We start from the raw sequence: 20572 nt of genomic DNA, 5'->3' as shown, positions 1-20572 counted from the left end.
TGGGCTGCCAGGACCCACGAGGCCAGAGAAGGCTTTACAGGACCCACATGGCTGGAAGAAGCCTTGTCAGCCTTTTTTCTTCAAATACTTTTTCAGCTACATAGTATTTCTCATTTCTTTCTGGAATTTTGATTACATGAAGATTATACCTTTTGTTATAGACCCACAGGTCTGAGGATCTGTTAATTTTTTTCTCTGTTGTCTGTATTAAATAATTTCTATTGTTCTAATTCCCAGTTCAGTGGTTCTTTTCTCTTTCCTCCACTTTGCTCTTGAACCCATCTACTGAATTTTTAAATTTTGCTTTTGTTCCAATTGTGTCTGTTATTGCCTTTTGAAACATTTTCATCTTGCATTTTGGTTGTCTTAAAAATCATTGTCAGATAATTTCAACATCCCTATCATCTTGGTTCAGTTCAGTTCAGTTGCTTAGTCATGTCCGACTCTTTAGGACCCCATGGACTGCAGCACCCCAGGTGTCCCTGTTCATCATCTTGGTATTATCATCTATTTTCTTTCAAGTTGATATTTTCTTGGTTGTCACTGTGACAGGTGATTTTGACAGAAACTTGCTCATTTTGAGTATTATGAAGCTCCAGTTCCTATTTAAACCTTCTGTTTAGTTGGTTTCCTCTGATAACATTTCAGCAGAAGGTACTGCCTCATTCCTGCCAGGTAAGATTAGAAATCCAAGTTCCCCAGTTAGCCTACGTTGATATCAAGGTAGGGAAGGATTCCCTGCTATTTCTGGATGGTGGTGTGGGAGCTCCCTACTGAGCCCCTACTGATACCTTCTTAGCTGGGAGGGATTAGGCCACCTCATTATTGCTCCGCATGTGGCCTCCAGGGACATAGTTGTGAGGTGGCCTCATTATTGCAGTGGTGAAAGTTCTGACTCTCCACTTGGCCTCCTCTGACACCTCAAAACAAGGGCAAAGAGTTTCCCTTATTGCAAAGTGGGACTGAAGTTCAAGTTCCCCATTTGTGGTCTCCACCTACATGAGGGGGCATGCATGTGGAAGAGGTTGGACTTCCTAGTACCCAGGACAGATGAATGTGCCATCTCCCTGTGTGCTTTCTTAGACACCTCTCCAGTGGGGATGGGAGACTGGTCCGCTTATTACAGCCTGGTGAGGGTGGGAGTTTAGGTTTACCACTTGGCCTTTGCTCTCTCATTGAATGTGGGTTTGTAGTGTTTGGCTGCAGTAGTTTTTGTCTAAAAGCATTCTAACCTACTAGGCTGCTGCATTCATATTTCTTTGGCTAGAGAGGACAGGCTTTTCTTAGGGCTTTTTTTGATCTACATCTGTTGGTGTTTCTAGGTTGCTGACTTCTTCAGCACCTTGCTTGGGATATATGAGACATGATAAAAATCCAAGGACAGTCTCACTGCTGTGTCATTTCTTGGGTCCCTAACTAACTTGTTTGCCTTCTTCTGCCCACCCTTCAGAGTTTTCTTACTGAAATAAGAAAACTTCTTAGCAAGTTGTTTTATATAAAATGTCAGATTTTTCTTTATACTTCATAGGAAGAAGAGGGAAAAATAGTTCCACTCTGTGTTCCTGGAAGCACAAATCCTCAGATGTAATTTTGTAGTGTAGACACTATGTTTACATCCTGGCCTGAATGATTCAGGAGACAAGGAATAGAAATGTAACAAAGCAATTGAAGCAGGTGAGAGTGGGAGGTCCCTAGTGTACCTGGTAGGGCGGCAGGCAGGCATGTCCTTGGAAGGCTGGGTACTTTATTTTAATTGCTTCATTTTGTCAGTGTGGAACTTTTTTCTCTTGGAGACATTCCTTGCCCTTGCTGTGTTCTTCTCTGAATCTCAGTGTCTGGCTCTGGCTCAGGCTCTGTGGTCAGCAACTTTCTGCTGAGTTTGCCCTATAGGAGAGTCTACTGGGGGATTGGGGAAGGGAGGAAGGGAGAGGCCAATACTTTGCTTTGTGCCACCCTGCTTTAGGAGGCATCTCTTCTGGGGCTCCAGCTCCTACCAGAAAGCACCCCTCCATGGTCCCTGCATTCATCTTCTCCCTCTGTCTCTCAGCCATGGTGGTGGAGGTCTCCTGCTGGTGCTAATCTCTGGCCTCTGGTTAGCTTTTCAGCATGTCCACTTCCTCTGTAAGCAACTTCTGTGTTTATGTACACAGAACAGCTTTCCTTACTGGATCCTGGCTGACTCCCTCAGTGAGGAAAGGATGAGGCAAAATCAGTGGCTGAGACTAGAGAGACGGGAAGGTATATATGGGTTTAAAGAAGGAGATAGAGGAGAACAGCTGTGAAAATTGCCTTGGGAGATGCACTAGGATTGCTGGGAATTGCTCAGCCCAATGAGAATCCTGCATGTGGAGGTCAGATGAGACCAACAGCAGGACCCAGGGTTCTCTATGGCCACATTCAGCCATTTAACTGGTGGCTCAGGGTGGATGAGCCAAGTTTGAGGTCTTGCCATGGGTGGCAGATGGACTCTGGGATGACCTCCATGATCCCCACTGCCTGGTGTTCACACTCTTGTGTGATGACCCCTTGCCCTTGAGTGAGTGTGGGACCTGTAACTGGATTCCAAGCAGTGGAATATGGCAGAGGTGATGGATGGGCTGTTACTCCATGGCTGTAGGAGGCCTGTGGGAAGTAAGTGTGGCCTCCAGTCGATAGCCAGCAAGAAGCTAGGTCCTCAGTCTTACAGCTACCAGGAAGTGAATTCTGCCAACACTGAGTGATCTTGGAAGCTGATTCCCAACTGAATGACTCTTGAGTTCCAAAGCAGAAGATTGAACTAAGCCTTGTCCCTGACTCACTGAGATGCTGAGATTATAAATGTGTGTTGCTTTAAGCTACTATTATTGTGGTAATTTATTAGGCAGTAATAGAAAACTCATATAACAGGTGAGCTTGACAGAATACAAGAGAAAGCAAGTAAAAGGAGGGTGTTGGCTGGACCACAAAATCTCAGTTGGGAAAGGGGAGTGAGAACGTGGTGATGTTGGCTGATGTGGGAGCAGGTAAGCTTCCTGCTGGTGAGGCACTCAAGTAGCTGAGAGTCCAGGAAGTGGATGGTTGCTCCAAAAAATAGCAGCAAGTGTAGTCATGGAGGGGAAGTGGTGGAAGAGAGAATGAGAGACAGTGATCACAGCTAGGTCTCAGATCTTCAAAAAATGAAGGGACATGCCAGGAAGACAGTAGCCATGAGATAAGGGTGGATGCTGTATTGCAATGGCACCTGGAGTACTTTAGGGAGGAAAGAAGAAGGCAGTGGAGAGCTAAGAGGATAATTCTCTGAAGGGGAGAGAGTGAGACCCAGTGCGTGATGAAATGTGGGCCCCTTGTTCAAAAAATGGGAAAAAATGCCATTAATAGTTTTAAATTTAAAGATTTTTCTTTTCTTCCATAGTCTGTCAATTTGTCATGGTGTTTTAAATTGCTATTTGGTATTATGAGTCTAAAGAAAAATTAAAATTGTAAATTATTAGCATAAATTTTATTGTTCATCTTGTACAGCATTGGTTTAAAATACAAATGTGAGAGTATTTAACTTGTAGATGGAATCACAGAAGTTGCATAATTTGTGTTTCCTGACTTAAATGTGCATAAGAAGTTTGTTTTTACCAGACAAGGAAACATTGTGTCAAACTAACTCCTCTAATATTTTGATTTTGCCTTTTGATACAAGTACATTCTATCAACACTCTGCCTTCTGCTTGCTGATGAGTAAGTCATCTTTTCAATGTAAGTGTTGGGTGAAAGCAGGGAAATCATAGCAATAAGAAAATACGAAAACTTCCATGGTCATTTGGGTTTCTTCAAAAGTTGTTGCCTTTCTGTACTTGCAAATTTTTGTTCCACCAGAATGTATGGACCCTTGGGTTGTCATCACTCCACTTACTCAGTTTTAGACAAAATACACTTACTTTATACTTGCTTGGAACTGCCACACATCCTGGGTCCTCCAGAATTTGTGATCACAGGGCATTGCAAGCCTCTGTGAATTGAGTGACAAGGAGTGGTGGACCCATGAATTGCTCTCATCCCACCTACAGGTGTGTACATTGCTTCCCAGTGCTTCAAATCCGACTCAGCAGTAGCTCACAGTGATTTTGGCTTCAAAGTGTCAATTAAAAATATGCATAATTTGAAAGCTGCACGTTAAGTTTTATTTGGAGCAGAAGGAGAACTACAGCCTGGGAGACAGCAACTCAGAGAGCTCTGAGACACTGCTCCAAAGAGGCAGTCAGGGAAGGTCAATATATAAGATTTTGGTGAAGGGAGAGTTCACTTCCTCGAGGGGAGCATGTGTGCCAGTGTTTTCTGGCCCTCTGTCAGACTAGGGAGGTAGGCACTCTGCTCCTTTCCCTCAGGGAACCCTGCAGGCCCCCAGGAGTGTTCCTGGTCATTGCTCACAGTGAACTTACTCTGCATAGAAAACTGCCTGGGTACCAGGCCTTGTGTCGAGAACTTTAGGAGTCTTTGTCTTGAGCCCCTTTATGGCCCAGTGAGGTCGATGCCATTAAGCTCCATTTATTAGAGAAGGAAATGGTGACCCACTCTAGTATTCTTGCCTGGAGAATCCCATGGACAGAGGAGCCTGGCAGGCTACTCACGGGGTTGCAAGAGTTGGACATGACTTAGTAACTAAACCACCACCACCACCAAGTGCTTACTTTACAAAAGGTTTCTGCTAGTCCCGAGTATAAGATGAGTGTGCAGTAAAGAGAGCAAGCGAGCTGGGCAGTCAGGCAAGGAAAGGGAAGTTTATTAGACGGAAAAGAGCAGGTGACTGGCCCTTAAAGAGAACCAGTGTTCTCCCTTTTGACAGAGTCCTTAATACCCCACCAATGAAAAATTCTCTGAAGGGATGGTCATGTAGCCGGAGGTCTGGAATCTGGTGGTCTTGCAGCTTTGAGAAGATAGGAGCCAGTGAGATAACAGCATGCCTTTTGGGCAATTTGGTCAGTCTCACAGATCACTGTGATTTATTCTTTGCGAGGTCTACACAACAAGCCATCTTATCAATGAGACCCCATGTGGGCCCTATCGACGAGGGGCTGATGTTCCCCATGAAGGGATTTGGTGATTTTCTAGCTATGAAGAGATACAAGGATTGGGATCATGAAATCAGTTCCTGGAAATACCTAATTGTCTAAATACCTGTTCCACCAGATCCCCTGGAACACAGAGTGCCTCACTCCACCCTGAACTCTCTCAGGGGGTGTGGAAGGTCAACAGCTATAGCAGCACAGGGTTCGATCTCTGCAGAGGCAGATGACAAATGCCTTGTTCAGTTGCTGGCAAATGTTCTCAGCAAGTGCCAATTTGTAGTTGACAGGCAAGTGCCAATTTGTAGTTGACAAGAGCAACCTTTGATAGCAAACCATTCTGCTGCCAACCACAGGTAATTGTGGGGTTGTGGGACGCTGCCAACTATTATATAAACAAGTAGATTGATAAAAGGTTAAAACATAATCCCCAAAGTAAGACACCATAACCTTGCAAGTATAGTGATTTTTCTCATTTTTATAGTAGGTATTATTGATTTCAGATGTGTGTAGGACTAAGCAGCAGCTTGCAGCAAGCAGCAGCAAGTGGTAGCTGGAAGCAGGGTCTTAGTTTCCTAGTCTGGGAGTCCTTACCACTGGACCACAGGAGCCAGCAGTTAGGGCTAAGATCCCTAGTCTTGCCTGCCCAGTCAAGAACTAATTCAGGTGAGGAGGCAGAAGATAAAGAGTAAAGTAAAAAGTTTATTGAAGAGAAAAGTACATGAGGAAATGTGCATGGGCAAACTCAAGAGAGTCACACCTTTGGGAAATTTGAATCCTTTATAAACAGGCAGTTCTCTGGGTCTTTGTCTTTGCTCAGGCCAATCACCTTGCTTTGTTCCCCTTGGTTAATTTGTTGAAGGACTCTCCCCTGGGGTGCACATGCACACCCTAGCCAAGATGGGTCTTGAAGTGAAGGCTTCTGGGAGGAGCAAGACTCATTATGGCCTGGAATTAATCCTCTGACTTTTGACTCCAAGGAGCCTTTTACATGTGTGAGTGAAGTGGCTCAGTCGTGTCCGACTCTTTGGGACCCCGTGGACTGTAGCCCCCCAGGCTCCTCCGTCCATGGGATTCTCCAGGCAAGAATACTGGAGTGGGTTGCCATTTCCTTCTCCAGGGTAGTGTCTGTGTAGTGTCTCCCTTATCAGACAGGGTTGTTTCCTTTCTTTGTCCTTGCCGTGATTATTCCCTTGAGGTAAGAGACAAAGATTGGCTATTTACCTTGTTTCTTCTGCTGGCTGTAACTTCTGCAACTGGAGACTCTCTATCTCTTATCTCAAGAAATGCAAAGAGGAGGCTGGCTAATTGTAAATACCTCAACTGAAGCCCACCTATCTCTTATCTCAAGAATGCAAGCAGAAGGGTGGCTATAAATTTCTAACCTGGAGACCTTCTATCTCCTACTTCATTATTGTTTTCTTACTGCAAGAGTATTAATTTGCTAGATGCAAAATTGTTAAAGTCACATCCTAGATAAAGACAAGAAAGCCCTAATCATCTGTATCTCTATCACACAGAAGTAGCCATACTTTGGAGGCTATGACCTTCTGGTCTTCTGTTCTATGTATATTCTAGGTTTTACCAAGCTTGGACTTGGCAAAACTTGCCTCATGATGGGCCAATAAATACAAGCAAGATGTTAAGACAAGGAAGACACTTTATTCAGGGAGCCAGCTGACTGGGAAGATGGCAGGCTCGTGCCTCAAAATAACCAACTTGTTGGGTTCTTTTGTAGAGTCAGAGAGAAAGAAGCAATGAGGAAATAAAGTTGAAAGGCAGAATAAAGAGGGAAAGGCAGTGAGGGAGTAAAATGAAAAGGTATTCAATCTTGCAAAACATCTCTAGGGGAGAGGAAGGGGTGTGTTAATCTCCTATTCACAGGTGGGCAGGGACAGATCGTCTCTCATGAGCCGAACAAAGGCACTTTAGTTTACAGTCAGGCAGGGTTCTTTGAGGCAAGCCATTATGTATGATTATAATAACAAAAGCAATGAAAAGCAAGTCAAAGGAAATTTCCACTGTGGAGTAAGAATTGGCCTCCTCTCTGCAACATATTTATTCCAAGAGATATATCCCATTATACCAGTGGTGTTTACCACATTTTAAACATTTCCCATGATCAACATCTTTAGAGGATGTTTATTTTTGAATAGTGTTTTATACTGTGAAAGTATCACTGATGCTGCTGCTGCTAAGTCGCTTCAGTCATGTCCAACTCTGTGCGACTCCATAGACGGCAGCCCTCCAGGCTCCTCTGTCCACGGGATTCTCCAGGCAAGAACACTGGAGTGGGTTGCCATTTCCTCCTCCAATGCATGAAAGTGAAAAGTGAAAGTGAGGTTGCTCAGTCGTGTCTGACTCTTAGCGACCCCATGGACTGCAGCCTACCAGGCTCCTCTGTCCATGGAATTTGCCAGGCAAGAGTACTGGAGTGGGTTGCCATTGCCTTCTCTGAAAGTATCACAATTTACCCTAATTAATACTCTGTTGTTGAATAGTTAGGTCACTGCTAGTGTGAAATATGCTAAAATATTCATCCTTGGAGATGAGCATACATTGGAATATAATATTAGATATTAGAATGCTGAAACATGATAAAGTCCTTGTTATAAGAGGTCTTTTTACTATACCATTCAGTAGTATAAATTCCTCAAGGTGCAAATGATATTCCCAGTTTGCTTTTTATCAACAGCAGTTTCTTTCTGTTTGACCCCAGTGAGAAGAGTTGCAACAGAAACATGCACCTAGAGAACAAAGATGGCAGGCTGGCCTCTGGCAGGCTGGAGATGGAGCTACATCAGACATCTGCTCCCACGAGTGCTGGCCTGGGAGGCTCAGGGCTGGTGGAACTCAACACCAGCAACCGCAGGCCACAGCAAGGAGTTGGCAGGGCAGATTCCCTGAGCCCCTACCACAATGGGGCTGCTGGGCAGAGCTGCTGGGCTACTGTGGACCAGGATTTTGGCTCATTCCTCAAGGAGCGGAGGTGAGTTTAAAACAGTTTTATCTTATAAATGTGGAATTCACAAATACTGGATTTCCATGAGCATAGTTCCCTTACATTTTTTTGTGGGAAAAATTTCCAGATGTTCTGCAAGACTCTTTCCAGCACTAGATCACTTTCCTGGTGTGTTTTGAATGAATGCTGTTTCTAAAATGTGGCTAATGTAAATCCAAAAGGTAATAAAGATAGAAATCAGATCGGTCTCATCAACTGTGTACAAACTGGTTAGTAAGTATTTTCTTAGAGCTATTAACACTAGGATATAGATATACAGGAAAGAAGAGTATGTTAGTTATCTAGTATCAGATAACCTATTAGTCACTCAGTCATGTCTGACTCTTTGCAACCCCATGAACTATAGCCCGCCAGGCTCCTCTGCCCATGGAATTCTCCAGGCAAGAATACTGGAGTGGGTTGCCATTCCCTTCTCCTGGGGATGTTCTCCACCCAGGGATTGAACCTGGGTCTACATATTCCAAAATTCAGCATCTTAAAATGACACATTTGTTTCCTTACAGTTTTGTGAGTCAGAAATCTGAGCATTGCTTAGCTGGATCCTCCACCTAAGGGTCTTTCACAGGCTGAGAATAAGTTGTCAGCAGAGGCTGACCGTCGTTCAAGTGGGTAGGGTCTGCTTCCAAACTCATCATTGTTGGCTGGACTTAGTTCTTCCTGGGCAGATGGTCTAAGGTCCTCAGTCCCTTGCCAGGTGGCCTGCTCCATCAAGGCTAGCATGAGAGACAGTCCTTTGTAACCTAATCATAGAAGTAACTCCCCATCATTCTTGCTGTGTTCTGTTAGGATGAGTCACTAGGTTGCGCCCACAATGTAGGGGATGGGATCACACACGGACGTGAACACATGGAGTATGTCACAAAAGTGGATGAATCTGCCTGCCCACATAGAAGACACAAGAGACATGAGTTTGATCCCTGGGTCAGGAAGATCCTGTGGGATAGGAAATGGCAACCCACTCCAGTACTCTTTTCTGGAAAAGTCCATGGACAGAGGAGCCTGGTGGGCTACAGTCCATTGGACTGCAGACAGTTGGACACAATGGAGCACACACCCACACACACACACACACACATTTTTAGTTTAGTTTAATAAAGCAAATTCCATACTGTTTTCCATAATGGCTCTATCATTTTATATTCCCACCAACAGTGTATGCGGGTTCCCTTTTCTCTACATCCTTACCAACAATTGATATTTGCAGACTTTTGATGACAGCCGTTCTGACAAGCCTGAGATGATATCTCATTTTGTGGTTTTGATTTGCATTTCCCTGGTGATGAGTGATGTTGAGCATCTTTTCACGTGTCTGTTGGGCATCTGTATGTCTTCTTTGGAAAATTATCTATTCAGGTACTCTGCTCATTTTTTAATCAGATTGTTTGGTTTTTTGATGTTGAGCTGGTGAATTCTTTTTATATTTTGGATATTAACTCCTTTTTGGATGTATCATTTGCAAATATCTTCTCCCATTAAGTAGGTGGCCTTTTTGTTTTGTTGATAGATTCTTTCACTGTGCAAAAGCTTTGATGTGTACATTTATTTTTCCTTTTGTTTCCCTTGTCTGAGAAGACATATCCCCCAAAATATTGCCAAGACAGATGTCAGTGAGCATACTGCTTATGTTTTCTTCTAGAATTTTATGATTTCAGGCCCTGGATTTTAGTCTTTAATTCATTTTTTTTTTTTTTTTTTTGTACTAGGAATGAGGAAGTAGTCATTTGATTTTTTTTTTTTTTTTTTGCTTGTAGAGGTACAGTTTTCCCACTATTATTTATTGAAGAGGTTATCTTTTCCCCATTGTATACTCTTGCTTCTTTTATAATAGATTAATTGCCCATTTGAGCTTTTCATTTCTTCTGTTTGATTGAGCTATGTATCTTTTGTGTGTGTGTGTGTGTGTGCTAGTACCATGCTGTTTTGATTTTTGTAGGTTTGTAGTATAGTTTGAAGCCAAGAAGTGTGATACACCAGTTTTGCTCTTTTTAGAGTTTGTTTTGGCTATTGAGGGGTTTTTATGTTTCCATCCAAATTTTAGAATTATTTGTTCAAATTCTATGGGAAATACTATTGGTATTTTGATAGGTCTTACATTGAATCTGTAGATTGCCTTGGGTAATATTAACATTAATACTTGGGTCATTTTAGCAATATTATTTTTTCCAATCCATGAGCACAATATATCTTGCCATTTGTTTGTGTCATCTTGAATATCTTTCATTAATAAGTGTGGGTCTTTTACCTTCTTGGCTAGAGTCATTCCTAGATGTTTTAGTCTTTTTGATTCAATTGTAAATGGTATTGTTTTCTTGTTTTCTCTTTCTGATAGTTGGTTGTTGGTCATTGTTCTGTCGCTAAGTTGTGTCTGACTCTTTGTGACCCCATGGACTACAGCACACCAGGCTTCCCTGTCCTTCACTATTTCCCTGAGTTTGCTCAAACTCTTATCCATTGAGTTGTTGATCAATGGCCATCCAACCATATCATCTTATTCTACCCTCTTCTCCTTTTGCCTTCAGTCTTTCCCAGCATAAGGATCTTTTCCAATGAGTAGGCTCTTCACATTAGGTAGCCAAAGTATTGGAGCTTCAGCTTCAGCATCAGTCCTTCCAATGAATATTCAGGGTTGATTTCCTTTAGGATTGACTGGTTTGATCTCCTTGTTGTCCAAGGGACTCTCAAGAGTTTCTCTAGCACCACAGTTCAGAAGAATAAATTCTTCAGCACTCTGCCTTCTTTATAGTTTGTTGTTAGTATATAGAAATGAACAGATTCCTGTATATTAATTTTATATCTTGCCACTTTATCAAATTCATTGATGAGTTCCAGTAGTTTTTTGATGGCATATGTAGGATTTTCTATTTATGGTATCATGTCTTCTGCAGTGACAGTTTTCTTTCTACATTTTCCATTTGCATTAAAAATTTTTTTCTTGTCTGGTTGCTGTAGCTATGAATTTCAACACTGTGTTGAATAAAAGAGGTTCAAGGGGGCATCCTTGTCTTGTTCCTGAAGTTAGAAGTAATGCTCTCAGCTTTTACCATTGAGAAAGATATTAGCTGTGGGCTTTTCATATATGGCCTTTTCTATGTTTATGTATGTTTCCTCCATACTCACTTTGTTCAGAGTTTTTATCATGAATAGATGTTGAATTTTGTCAAAAGCTTTTTCCTGCATCTATTGATGTGGTCATATAATTTTTATTCTTCAGTTTGTTAATGTGATGTATAATTGATGTATGATTGATTTTTCCATCCTTGCATTCCTGGGATACTCACTTGATTATCATGCATGATCTTATTAATGTATTTTTGAATTTGGTTTGTTAATATTTTTTTGAGGATTTTGTATCTCTGTTCACTAGTGATATTGGCTTTTAATTTTCTTATTTTAATTTTAAAAGCTATCATTGCCTAGTTTTGGTATCAGAGTGATGTTGGCCTTGTAGAAAGAGTCCAGACGTTTTCTTCCTCTGCAGTTTTAAAGAATAATTTGAGAGGATAGATGTTAATTCTTCCTTAAATCTTTGGTAGAATTGGCCTGTGAAGCCATCTGGTCATGGGATTTTGTTTTTTGGGAATTTTTTAAAATTACTAATTCAGTTTCATTACTGATAATTTATCTGTTCATATTTCTTATTCATTCAGTCTTTGGAGATTGTACACTTATAGGAATTTGTCCATTTCTTCTAGGTTGTTCATTTCATTGTTTGTAGTAATCTCTTATGATCTTCTGTATTTCTGTCACTTCTTTTCTCATTTCTGATTTTATTGACTTTGGCCCTCTCTTTGTTTTCTTGATAAGTTTGGCTAAAGGTTTGTCAATTTTGTAATCTTTTCAAAGAACCAGTTCTTAATTTCATTGATCTTTTTATTGGCTTATTTTGTTTTTTATTTCATTTATTTCTGCATTGATCTTTATTATTTCCTTCCTTTTACTAACATTGGGTTTTGTACATATTTTTCTAGTTCCATTAAGCATAAGCTTATATTGTTTATTTGGGACTTTTCTGCTATACTGAAGTAGGCATCTCTCTTTATAAACTTCACTCTTATAATGGCTTTTGCTGCATCTCATGGATATTGGATCATTGTGTTTCTGTTTTCATTTGTCTCCAGGTATTTTTTTATTTGCTCTTTGATTTTTCCAGTGATCCATTGGTTATTTAGTAACATATTGGTTAGTTTCTATGTGTTTGTATTTCTTGCAGGTTTTTTGTTCTTTTTCTCCTTGTAGTTGATATCTAGTCTCATAGTGCTGTGGTTGGCAAAGATGATTTCAGTTTTCTTACATTTATTGAAATTGTTTTGTGACCTAGCATGTGAACTATCCTGGAGAAAGTCCCATGTGCACTTGAAAAGAATGTATATTCTGGTGCTTTGGGATGGAATGTCCTATGGATATCTATTAAATCCATTTGGTTTAATATGTTGTTTAAGGCCAGCATTTCCTTATTGATAATCTGTCTGGATGGTCTGTTCATTGATCTAAGTGGGGTGTTAATGTTCTCTAGTATTATTGTGTTACTGTCAGTATCTCCCTTTATATCTGTTAATATTTGATGTATGTATTTAGGCAACCTTATGTTGAATGCATATATTTACAATTGCTACATTTTCTTCTTGGGTTAATTCCTTGATCATTATGTAATATCATTCTTTGTCTTTTATGACAGCTCTTTGTTTTGAAGTCTATTTTGTTTAAGTTTTCCTACCTTGGTTTTCTTTTTGTTTCCATTTGCATAGGATACTTTTTTCCTGTTCCCTTTCAGTCTGTGTGTGTCTTTAGAAATGAGTCTCTGGTAGGCAGAATATATATGGGTCTTGTTTTAATATACATTCAGGCTCTTTACATTCTTAGATTGGAACATTTAATCCATTTATCTTTTAAGTAGTTATTGATAGGTATGTACTTATTACACTTTTATGATGTTAATTGTTTTGGGGTCATTTTTGTGGTTCTTTTTGTTCTTTTCTTTTTTAAAACTCTTTACTTTTGATCTGATGACTATATATGGTGTTCATGTTTTTTTATCTTTTATGTATCTATTGTAGATTTTTGGTTATTTATGGAGTTTTATATGGAGCAATCTATCTATATATACATGGTTACTTTAGTTTATTAATCTCTTAAGTTTGAATGTTTTTAACAACACTGCATTTTTACTCCCCTCTAAACTTTTACATTTTGACATCATATTTTGTATCCTTTAGCTTTGTGTATCCTTTAACTAATTGTGGACATTGATGATTTTATTACTTTTGTCTTTTAAACTATTACTATCTTTATAAGTAGTTGATCTATTACATTAAGTGTATATTTGCCTTAGCCAATGAGATTTATCCTTCAGTAATTTTCATATTTCTAGTTGTGGCCTTTCCTTTTTGTTTAGAGAAGTCCCTTAAATAATTCTTGTAAGGCTGGTTTGATGGTGCTGAACTCCTCTAGATTTTGCTTGTCTGTAAATTTTTTGATCTCTCCATCAAATCTGAATGAAAGCCTTGCCAGGTAGAGTATTCTTGGTTGTGGTTTTTCACTTTCATCACTTTGAATATATCAAGTCATTCTCTTTTGGACCGCATAGCTTCTGCTAAAAAATCAGCTGATGGTCTTGTGTGAGTTTCCTCATACATTACTAGTTGTTTTTCCTTTGCTATTTTTAATATTCTTGACTCATCTTTAATTTTTGTCATTTTAATTACAATGTGTCTTGGTTGGATCTCTTTGGGTTGATCCTATTTGGAACTTTCTGGGCTTCTTGGACTTGAATGTCTGTTTCCTTTTCCAGGTTAGAAATGTTTTCAATTACTATGTCTTCAAATAAGTTCTCTGCCACTTTCTCTCTCCTTCTTCTTGGAATCCTATAATGTGAAAGTTAGTATGTTGTTGCTGTCCCAGAAGTCTCTCCATTTTTTAAAATTCTTTTTTCTTTTTTGTATTCAGCTTGCATGATTCTCACTACTCTTTCAGTTCACTTATCTGCTCCTCTGTATCACCTAATATACTGCAAAATTTCTTTTGGTGTATTTTTGTTTAAGTTATCCTTCAATTATGGTTGATTTTTCTTTATAATTTCTGTTTTTCTTAAACTTCTCACTGTGTTCATCCATTCTTCTAAATGTGTTGAGCATGTTTATGGTCATTTTCATGGAAACTCTATTAGGTAGATTGGTTATCTCCACTTTGCTTTGTTCTTCTGGCGTTTTATCTTGTTCCATCATTTTGGAATATATTCCTCTGTTATTTCATTTTTATTAATTCTATACTTTTATTTCAAAGCATTAAGTAGAATGCATACACTTTTGTGTCTTAGAGAAGTGGCTTTATGTAGGAGATATGCTTATGTGTCCCAGAAGTCTACTCGTTCTGGTCACCAGAGCCAAATGCACTATGGATGCTCCCAGGGTGGGCTGTGTGGGTCCTTCTGTTGTGATGAGATGACTACTGTGGTTGGTCTGGTAGGTGTGGTTGGCCTCTGGTCTGCTGATTGCCAGGCCCTGCCCTGGAAGTTGATGGGTGTGGCTGGGTCACATGGTAGATGGCTGAAGAGCTCCAAAGTGTCACAGGGCTAGTGCTGTAACTACTGTTGTTTCTACTGCTGCCAAAGCCACAAAGTTGAACCAAAGAAAGAGTTGGAGTATTTGGATGAGGACATGGGATTTGGTCTCTTTAACTAATCATCAAAAAGCAATCAATTTAGCCAGTTTATTTATGAAACAAGAAATTAAAGACTAACTTCTCTTTTAAAAAAAGATCAAAGATCCTGGATCTAGTGTTGGCTTATTGATGGCTGGTCTGGGCTGGTGGGGCTAGTGGAGCTAGTGTTATTTTGCTGGTGGGTGGCACTTAGGCCTAGGGAGTCCCAGGGCTAGTGCTGGACTGCTAGTGGGTAGACCAGGGTGCTGGAGTCTTTGGTTCTAGGACCCTGGGGGTCCCAGAGCTGGTGTCAGTCCACTGGTGGCCCAAGCTGAATCCTGGGGTCTCTGGCTACAGAGTCTAGAGTTTTTCAGAGCTGGTGGTAGCTCTCTGTTATGTGCATGTGAAGTGTGTGCATGCTCAGTTATGTCCAGCTCTTTGCAACCCCATGGACTATAACCCGTCAGGCTCCTCTGTCCATGAAATTTTCCAGGCAAGAATACTGGAGTAGGTTGCCATTTCCTACTCAAGGGAATCTTCTTGACCCAGAAATTGAGCTCATGTATATGTCTACCTCACACAACCTGTGACCAAGCAAGTACCTCGTGATGTGAGGTACATAAACGATCTCAACTGTTACATAGTCAGTTCAGTTCAGTTGCCCAGTCGTGTCCTACTCTTTGAGACCTCATGAACTGCAGCATGCCAGGCCTCCCTGTCTATCACCAGCTCCCAGAGTCCACTCAAATCCATGTTGATCGAGTCAGTGATGCCATCCAACCATCTCATCCTCTGTCGTCCCCTTCTCCTCCTGCCCTCAATCTTTCCCAGCATCAGGGTCTTTTCCAATGAGTCAGCATAGTCACTATTTACAAAACATGGGATGAAAGCCTGAACAAGCCATCTTGGCCAATTTGCTCTCGCCTCACATTCTATGTGCAGTCCATCTTCTGTGATGTTCCCTTGGCAAGTAACACTGACCCTTGGATTTACATCTTGCTACAGCAGTAACTACAACAACAATCAGTTACACCCCTGATACAAAACAAAACCCAATGCCAGGTATCACCTGGAACTCATGTTGAAGTCCTTGCCCTCATGGGGCTGGAAAAGCCAGTCACCACATGTGGAGCAGCCAGGTCCATTCCACCATCTGTCCTTGTGAAATTGCGGGAAAACCTCTACAGGGGCAACTCCACTCCTGCGGAATTTTATTAAGGACCCATAAAACCCCCTTGCTGCACCAACTGCTTCAAGGTGGAGATTTTAGTGGCATTCACAGCCCACCCAAAGGTTCCGAATACTTTCACACTGTTTTAAATCCGCAAGAGAATCAGAGGGTAGTAGCACATCACAGCACACAGCCTGTACAGTACACAGTCCTACTAAACATATATCACATGATATAGCCTTGACAGCACACTGTTCTACTAAACCTACATCACAGGACGTGGCCTGTACAGTACACTGGTCTATTAAACATACATCACAGCACACAGCCTTTATGGCACACTGTTCTCCTAACCCTATATCACAGGACACAGCCTTTACAGCACACTGTTCTCCTAAACCTACCTCACAGGACACAGCCTTTATAGTACAGTGTTCTACTAAACCTACATCATAGCACTCAGCCTTTACAGTACACAGTCCTGCTAAACCTATATTACATGACACAGCCTTGACAGCACACTATTCTACTAAACCTACATCACAAGACATGGCCTGTACAGTACACTGATCTATTAAACATACATCACAGCACACAGCCTTTATAGCACACTGTTGTCCTAACCCTACATCACAGGACACGGCCTGTGCAGTACACTGTTCTACATAAGACACAGCCTTTATAGTACAATGTTCTACTAAACCTACATCACAGCACACAGCCTTTACAGCACACTGTTCTACTAAGCCTACATCACAGGACACGGCCTGTACAGTACACTGTTCTACTAAACCTATAATCACAGGACACGGCCTGTACAGTTCACTGATCTATTAAACATACATCATGACACACAGCCTTTACAGCACACTGTTCTCCTAACCCTACATCACAGGACAAAGCCCTTACAGCACAGTGTTCTACTAAACGTACATCACAGCACACAGCCTTTACAGTACACTGTTCTATGAAACCTACATCACAGGACACAGCCTGTGCAGCACAGGGTTCTACTAAACCTACATCACAGCACACAGCCTGTACACTACACTGTTCTACTAAACCTATATCACAGGACACATTATTTACAATACACTGTTCTACTAATCTACATCACAGGACTCAGCCTTTAGAATACACAGTTCTAAATCTACATCACAGGAAACAGCCCTATGGTACACTGTTCTACTAAACCTACGTCACAGGAAACAACCTTTACAGCACAGTGTTCTACAAAACCTACATCACAGGAGACAGCCTTTACAGTACACTGTTCTACTAAACCTACATCACAGGACACAGCCTGTACAGTACACTGTTGTACTAAATCTACATCACAGACAACAGTGGTTATGGTACACTCTTCTACTAAACCTACATCACAAGACATAGCCTGTACAGCACAGGGTTCTACTAAACCTACATCACAGCACACAGCCTCTACAGTACACTGTTCTACTAAACCTATATCACAGGACACAGCCTTTACAGCACACGGTTCTACTAAATATACATCACAGGACACAGCCGTTACATTAAACTGTTCTACTAGATCTACATCACAGGACACAGCCTTTACAATACACTGTTCTACTAAACCTACATCACAGGTTCTACTTAACCTACATCACAGGACACAGCCTTTACAGTACACTGTTCTACTAAAGCTAACTCACAGGACACCTGGGTTACAGCACAGTGTTCTACTAAACCTACTTCACATCTAACAGCCGTTACAGTATACTGTTGTACAAACCTACATCACAGCACACAGCCTTACAGTACATTGTTCTACTAAATCTACATCACAGGACACAGCCTGTGCAGTACACTGTTCTACTAAACCTACATCACAGGACACAGCTGTTATGGCACACTGTTCTAGTAAACCTACATCACAGGACACAGCATTTACAGCACATTGTTCTACTAAACCTGCATCATAAGACACAGCGTTTAGAGTACACTGTTCTCCTAAACCTACATCACAGGACACAGCCTTTACAGCACACTGTTCTACTAAACCTACATCACAGAACACAGGCTTTACAGTACACTCTTCTACTAAACCTACATCACAGGACACAGCCTTTACAGCACAGTGTTTCTAAACCTACATCACAGCACACAGACTTTACAGTACATTGTTCTACTAAACCTACATCACAGGACACAGCCATTTCAACAAGTTCAGTTCAGTTCAGTTCAGTCGCTCAGTCATGTCCGACTTTTTGCGACCCCATGAATTGTAGCATGCCAGGCCTCCCTGTCCATCACCAACTCCCAGAGTTCACTCAGACTCAAGTCCATCGAGTCCATGAGACCATCCAGCCATCTCATCCTCTGTCGTCCCCTTCTCCTCCTGCCCCCAATCCCTCCCAGCATCAGAATCTTTTCCAATGAGTCAACTCTTCACATGAGGTGGCCAAAGTACTGGAGTTTCAGCTTTAGTGTCATTCCTTCCAAAGAACACCCAGGACTGATCTCCTTTAGAATGGACTGGTTGGATCTCCTTGCAGTCCATGGGACTCTCAAGAGTCTTCTCCAACACCACAGTTCAAAAGCATCAATTCTTTGGCGCTCAGCTTTCTTTACATCCGACTCTCACATCCATACATGACTATTGGAAAAACCATAGCCTTAACTAGATGGACCTTTGTTGGCAAAGTAATGTCTCTGCTTTTGAATATGCTATCTAGGTTGGTCATAACTTTCCTTCCAAGGAGTAAGTGTCTTTTAATTTCATTGCTGCAGTCACCATCTGCAGTGATTTTGGAGCCCAGAAAAATAAAGTCTGACACTGTTTCCACTGTTTCCCCATCTATTTCCCATAAAGTGATGGGACTACATGCCATGATCTTCATTTTCTGAATGTTGAGCTTTAAGCCAACTGTTTCACTCTCCTCTTTCACTTTCATCAAAAGGCTTTTTAGTTCCTCTTCACTTTCTGCCATATGGGTGGTGTCTGCATATCTGAGGTTATTGATATTTCTCCCAGCAATCTTGATTCCAGCTTGTGCTTCTTCCAGCCCAGCATTTCTCACGATGTACTCTGCATAGAAGTTAAATAAGCAGGGTGACAATATACAGCTTTGACGTACTCCTTTTCCTTTTTGGAACCTGTCTGTTGTTCCATGTCCAGTTCTAACTGTTGCTTCCTGACCTGCATATAGGTTTCTCAAGAGGCAGGTCAGGTGGTCTGGTATTCCCATCTCTTTCAGAATTTTCCACAGTTTACTGTAATCCACACAGTCAAAGGCTGTGGCATAGCCAATAAAGCAGAAATAGATGTTTTTCTGGAACTCTCTTGCTTTTTCGATGATCCAGCTGATGTTGGCAATTTGGTCTCTGGTTCCTCTGTCTTTTCTAAAACCAGCTTGAACATCTGGAAGTTCCTGGTTCATGTATTGCTGAAGCCTGGCTTGGAGAATATTGAGCATTACTTTACTAGCGTGTGAGATGACTGCCATTGTGTGGTAGCTTGAGCATTCTTTGGCATTGCCTTTCTTTGGGATTGGAGTGAAAACTGACCTTTTCCAGTCCTGTGGCCACTGCTGAGTTTTCCAAATTTGCTGGCATATTGAGTGCAGCACTTTCACAGCATCATCCTTCAGGATTTGAAATAGCTCAACTGGAATTCCATCACCTCCACTAGCTCTGTTCGTAGTGATGCTTTCTAAGGCCCACTTGACTTCACATTCCAGGATGTCTGGCTCTAGGTCAGTGATCACACCATCGTGATTATCTTCATCATGAAAATCTATTTTGTACAGTTTTTCTGTGTATTCTTGCCACCTCTTCTTAATATCTTCTGCTTCTGTTAGGTCCATACCATTTCTGACCTTTATCGAGCCCATCTTTGCATGAAATGTTCCCTTGGTATATCTAATTTTCTTGAAGATATCTCTAGTCTTTCCCATTCTGTTGTTTTCCTCTATTTCTTTGCATTGATTGCTGAAGAAGGCTTTCTTATCTCTTCTTGCTATTCTTTGGAACTCTGCATTCAAATGCTTATATCTTTACTTTTCTCCTTTGCTTTTTGTTTCTCTTCTTTTCACAGCTATTTGTAAGGCCTACCTAGACAGCCATTTTGTTTTTTTCATTTCTTTTCCATGGGGATGGTCTTGATCCCTGTCTTCTGTACAATGTCAAGAACCTCAGCCCATAGTTCATCAGGCACTCTATCTATTGGATCTAGTCCCTTAAATCTATTTCTCACATCCACTGTATAATCATAAGGGATTTGATTTAGGTCATACCTGAATGGTCTAGTGGTTTTCCCTCTTTCTTCAGTTTTAGTCTGAATTTGGCAATAAGGATTTCATGATCTGAGCCACAGTCAGCTCCTGGTCTTGTTTTTGCTGACTGTATAGAGCTTCTCCATCTTTGGCTGCAAAGAATATAATCAATCTGATTTTGGTTTTGACCATCTGGTGATGTCAATGTGTAGAGTCTTTTCTTGTCTTGTTGGAATAGTGTGTTTGCTCTGACCAGTGCGTTCTCTTGGCAAAACTCTATTAGCCTTTGCCCTGCTTCATTCTGTATTCCAAGGCCAAATTTGCCTGTTACTCCAGGTGTTTCTTGACTTTCTACTTTTGCATTCCAGCCCCCTATAATGAAAAGGACATTTTTTGGGGTGTTAGTTCTAAAAGGACTTGGTAGATCTTCATAGAACCGTTCAACTTCAGCTTCTTCAGCATTACTGGTTGG

At 41.1% G+C, this 20572-nt stretch overlaps 1 protein-coding gene across 5 annotated transcripts in view; it reads left to right on the top strand.

Moving 5' to 3' along the window:
* The window catches only part of OCA2 (OCA2 melanosomal transmembrane protein), a 293422-nt gene that overhangs the window by 24153 nt on the left and 248697 nt on the right, over positions 1 to 20572 (top strand). For all 5 annotated transcript variants that reach the window (XM_061431337.1, XM_061431332.1, XM_061431331.1 and 2 more), the window contains exon 2: positions 7753 to 8022. In XM_061431337.1, the coding sequence (XP_061287321.1) occupies positions 7775 to 8022 (248 nt within the window). In that variant the 5' untranslated portion in view covers positions 7753 to 7774. The remainder of the gene's footprint in view (positions 1 to 7752; positions 8023 to 20572) is intronic.

This window comes from Bos javanicus, chromosome 2 (assembly GCF_032452875.1).
Source record: "Bos javanicus breed banteng chromosome 2, ARS-OSU_banteng_1.0, whole genome shotgun sequence".
Taxonomy (NCBI): Eukaryota; Metazoa; Chordata; class Mammalia; order Artiodactyla; family Bovidae; genus Bos; species Bos javanicus.
Note: the sequence above shows the minus strand (reverse complement) of the source record. Positions and strands in the feature narration are given on the sequence as shown.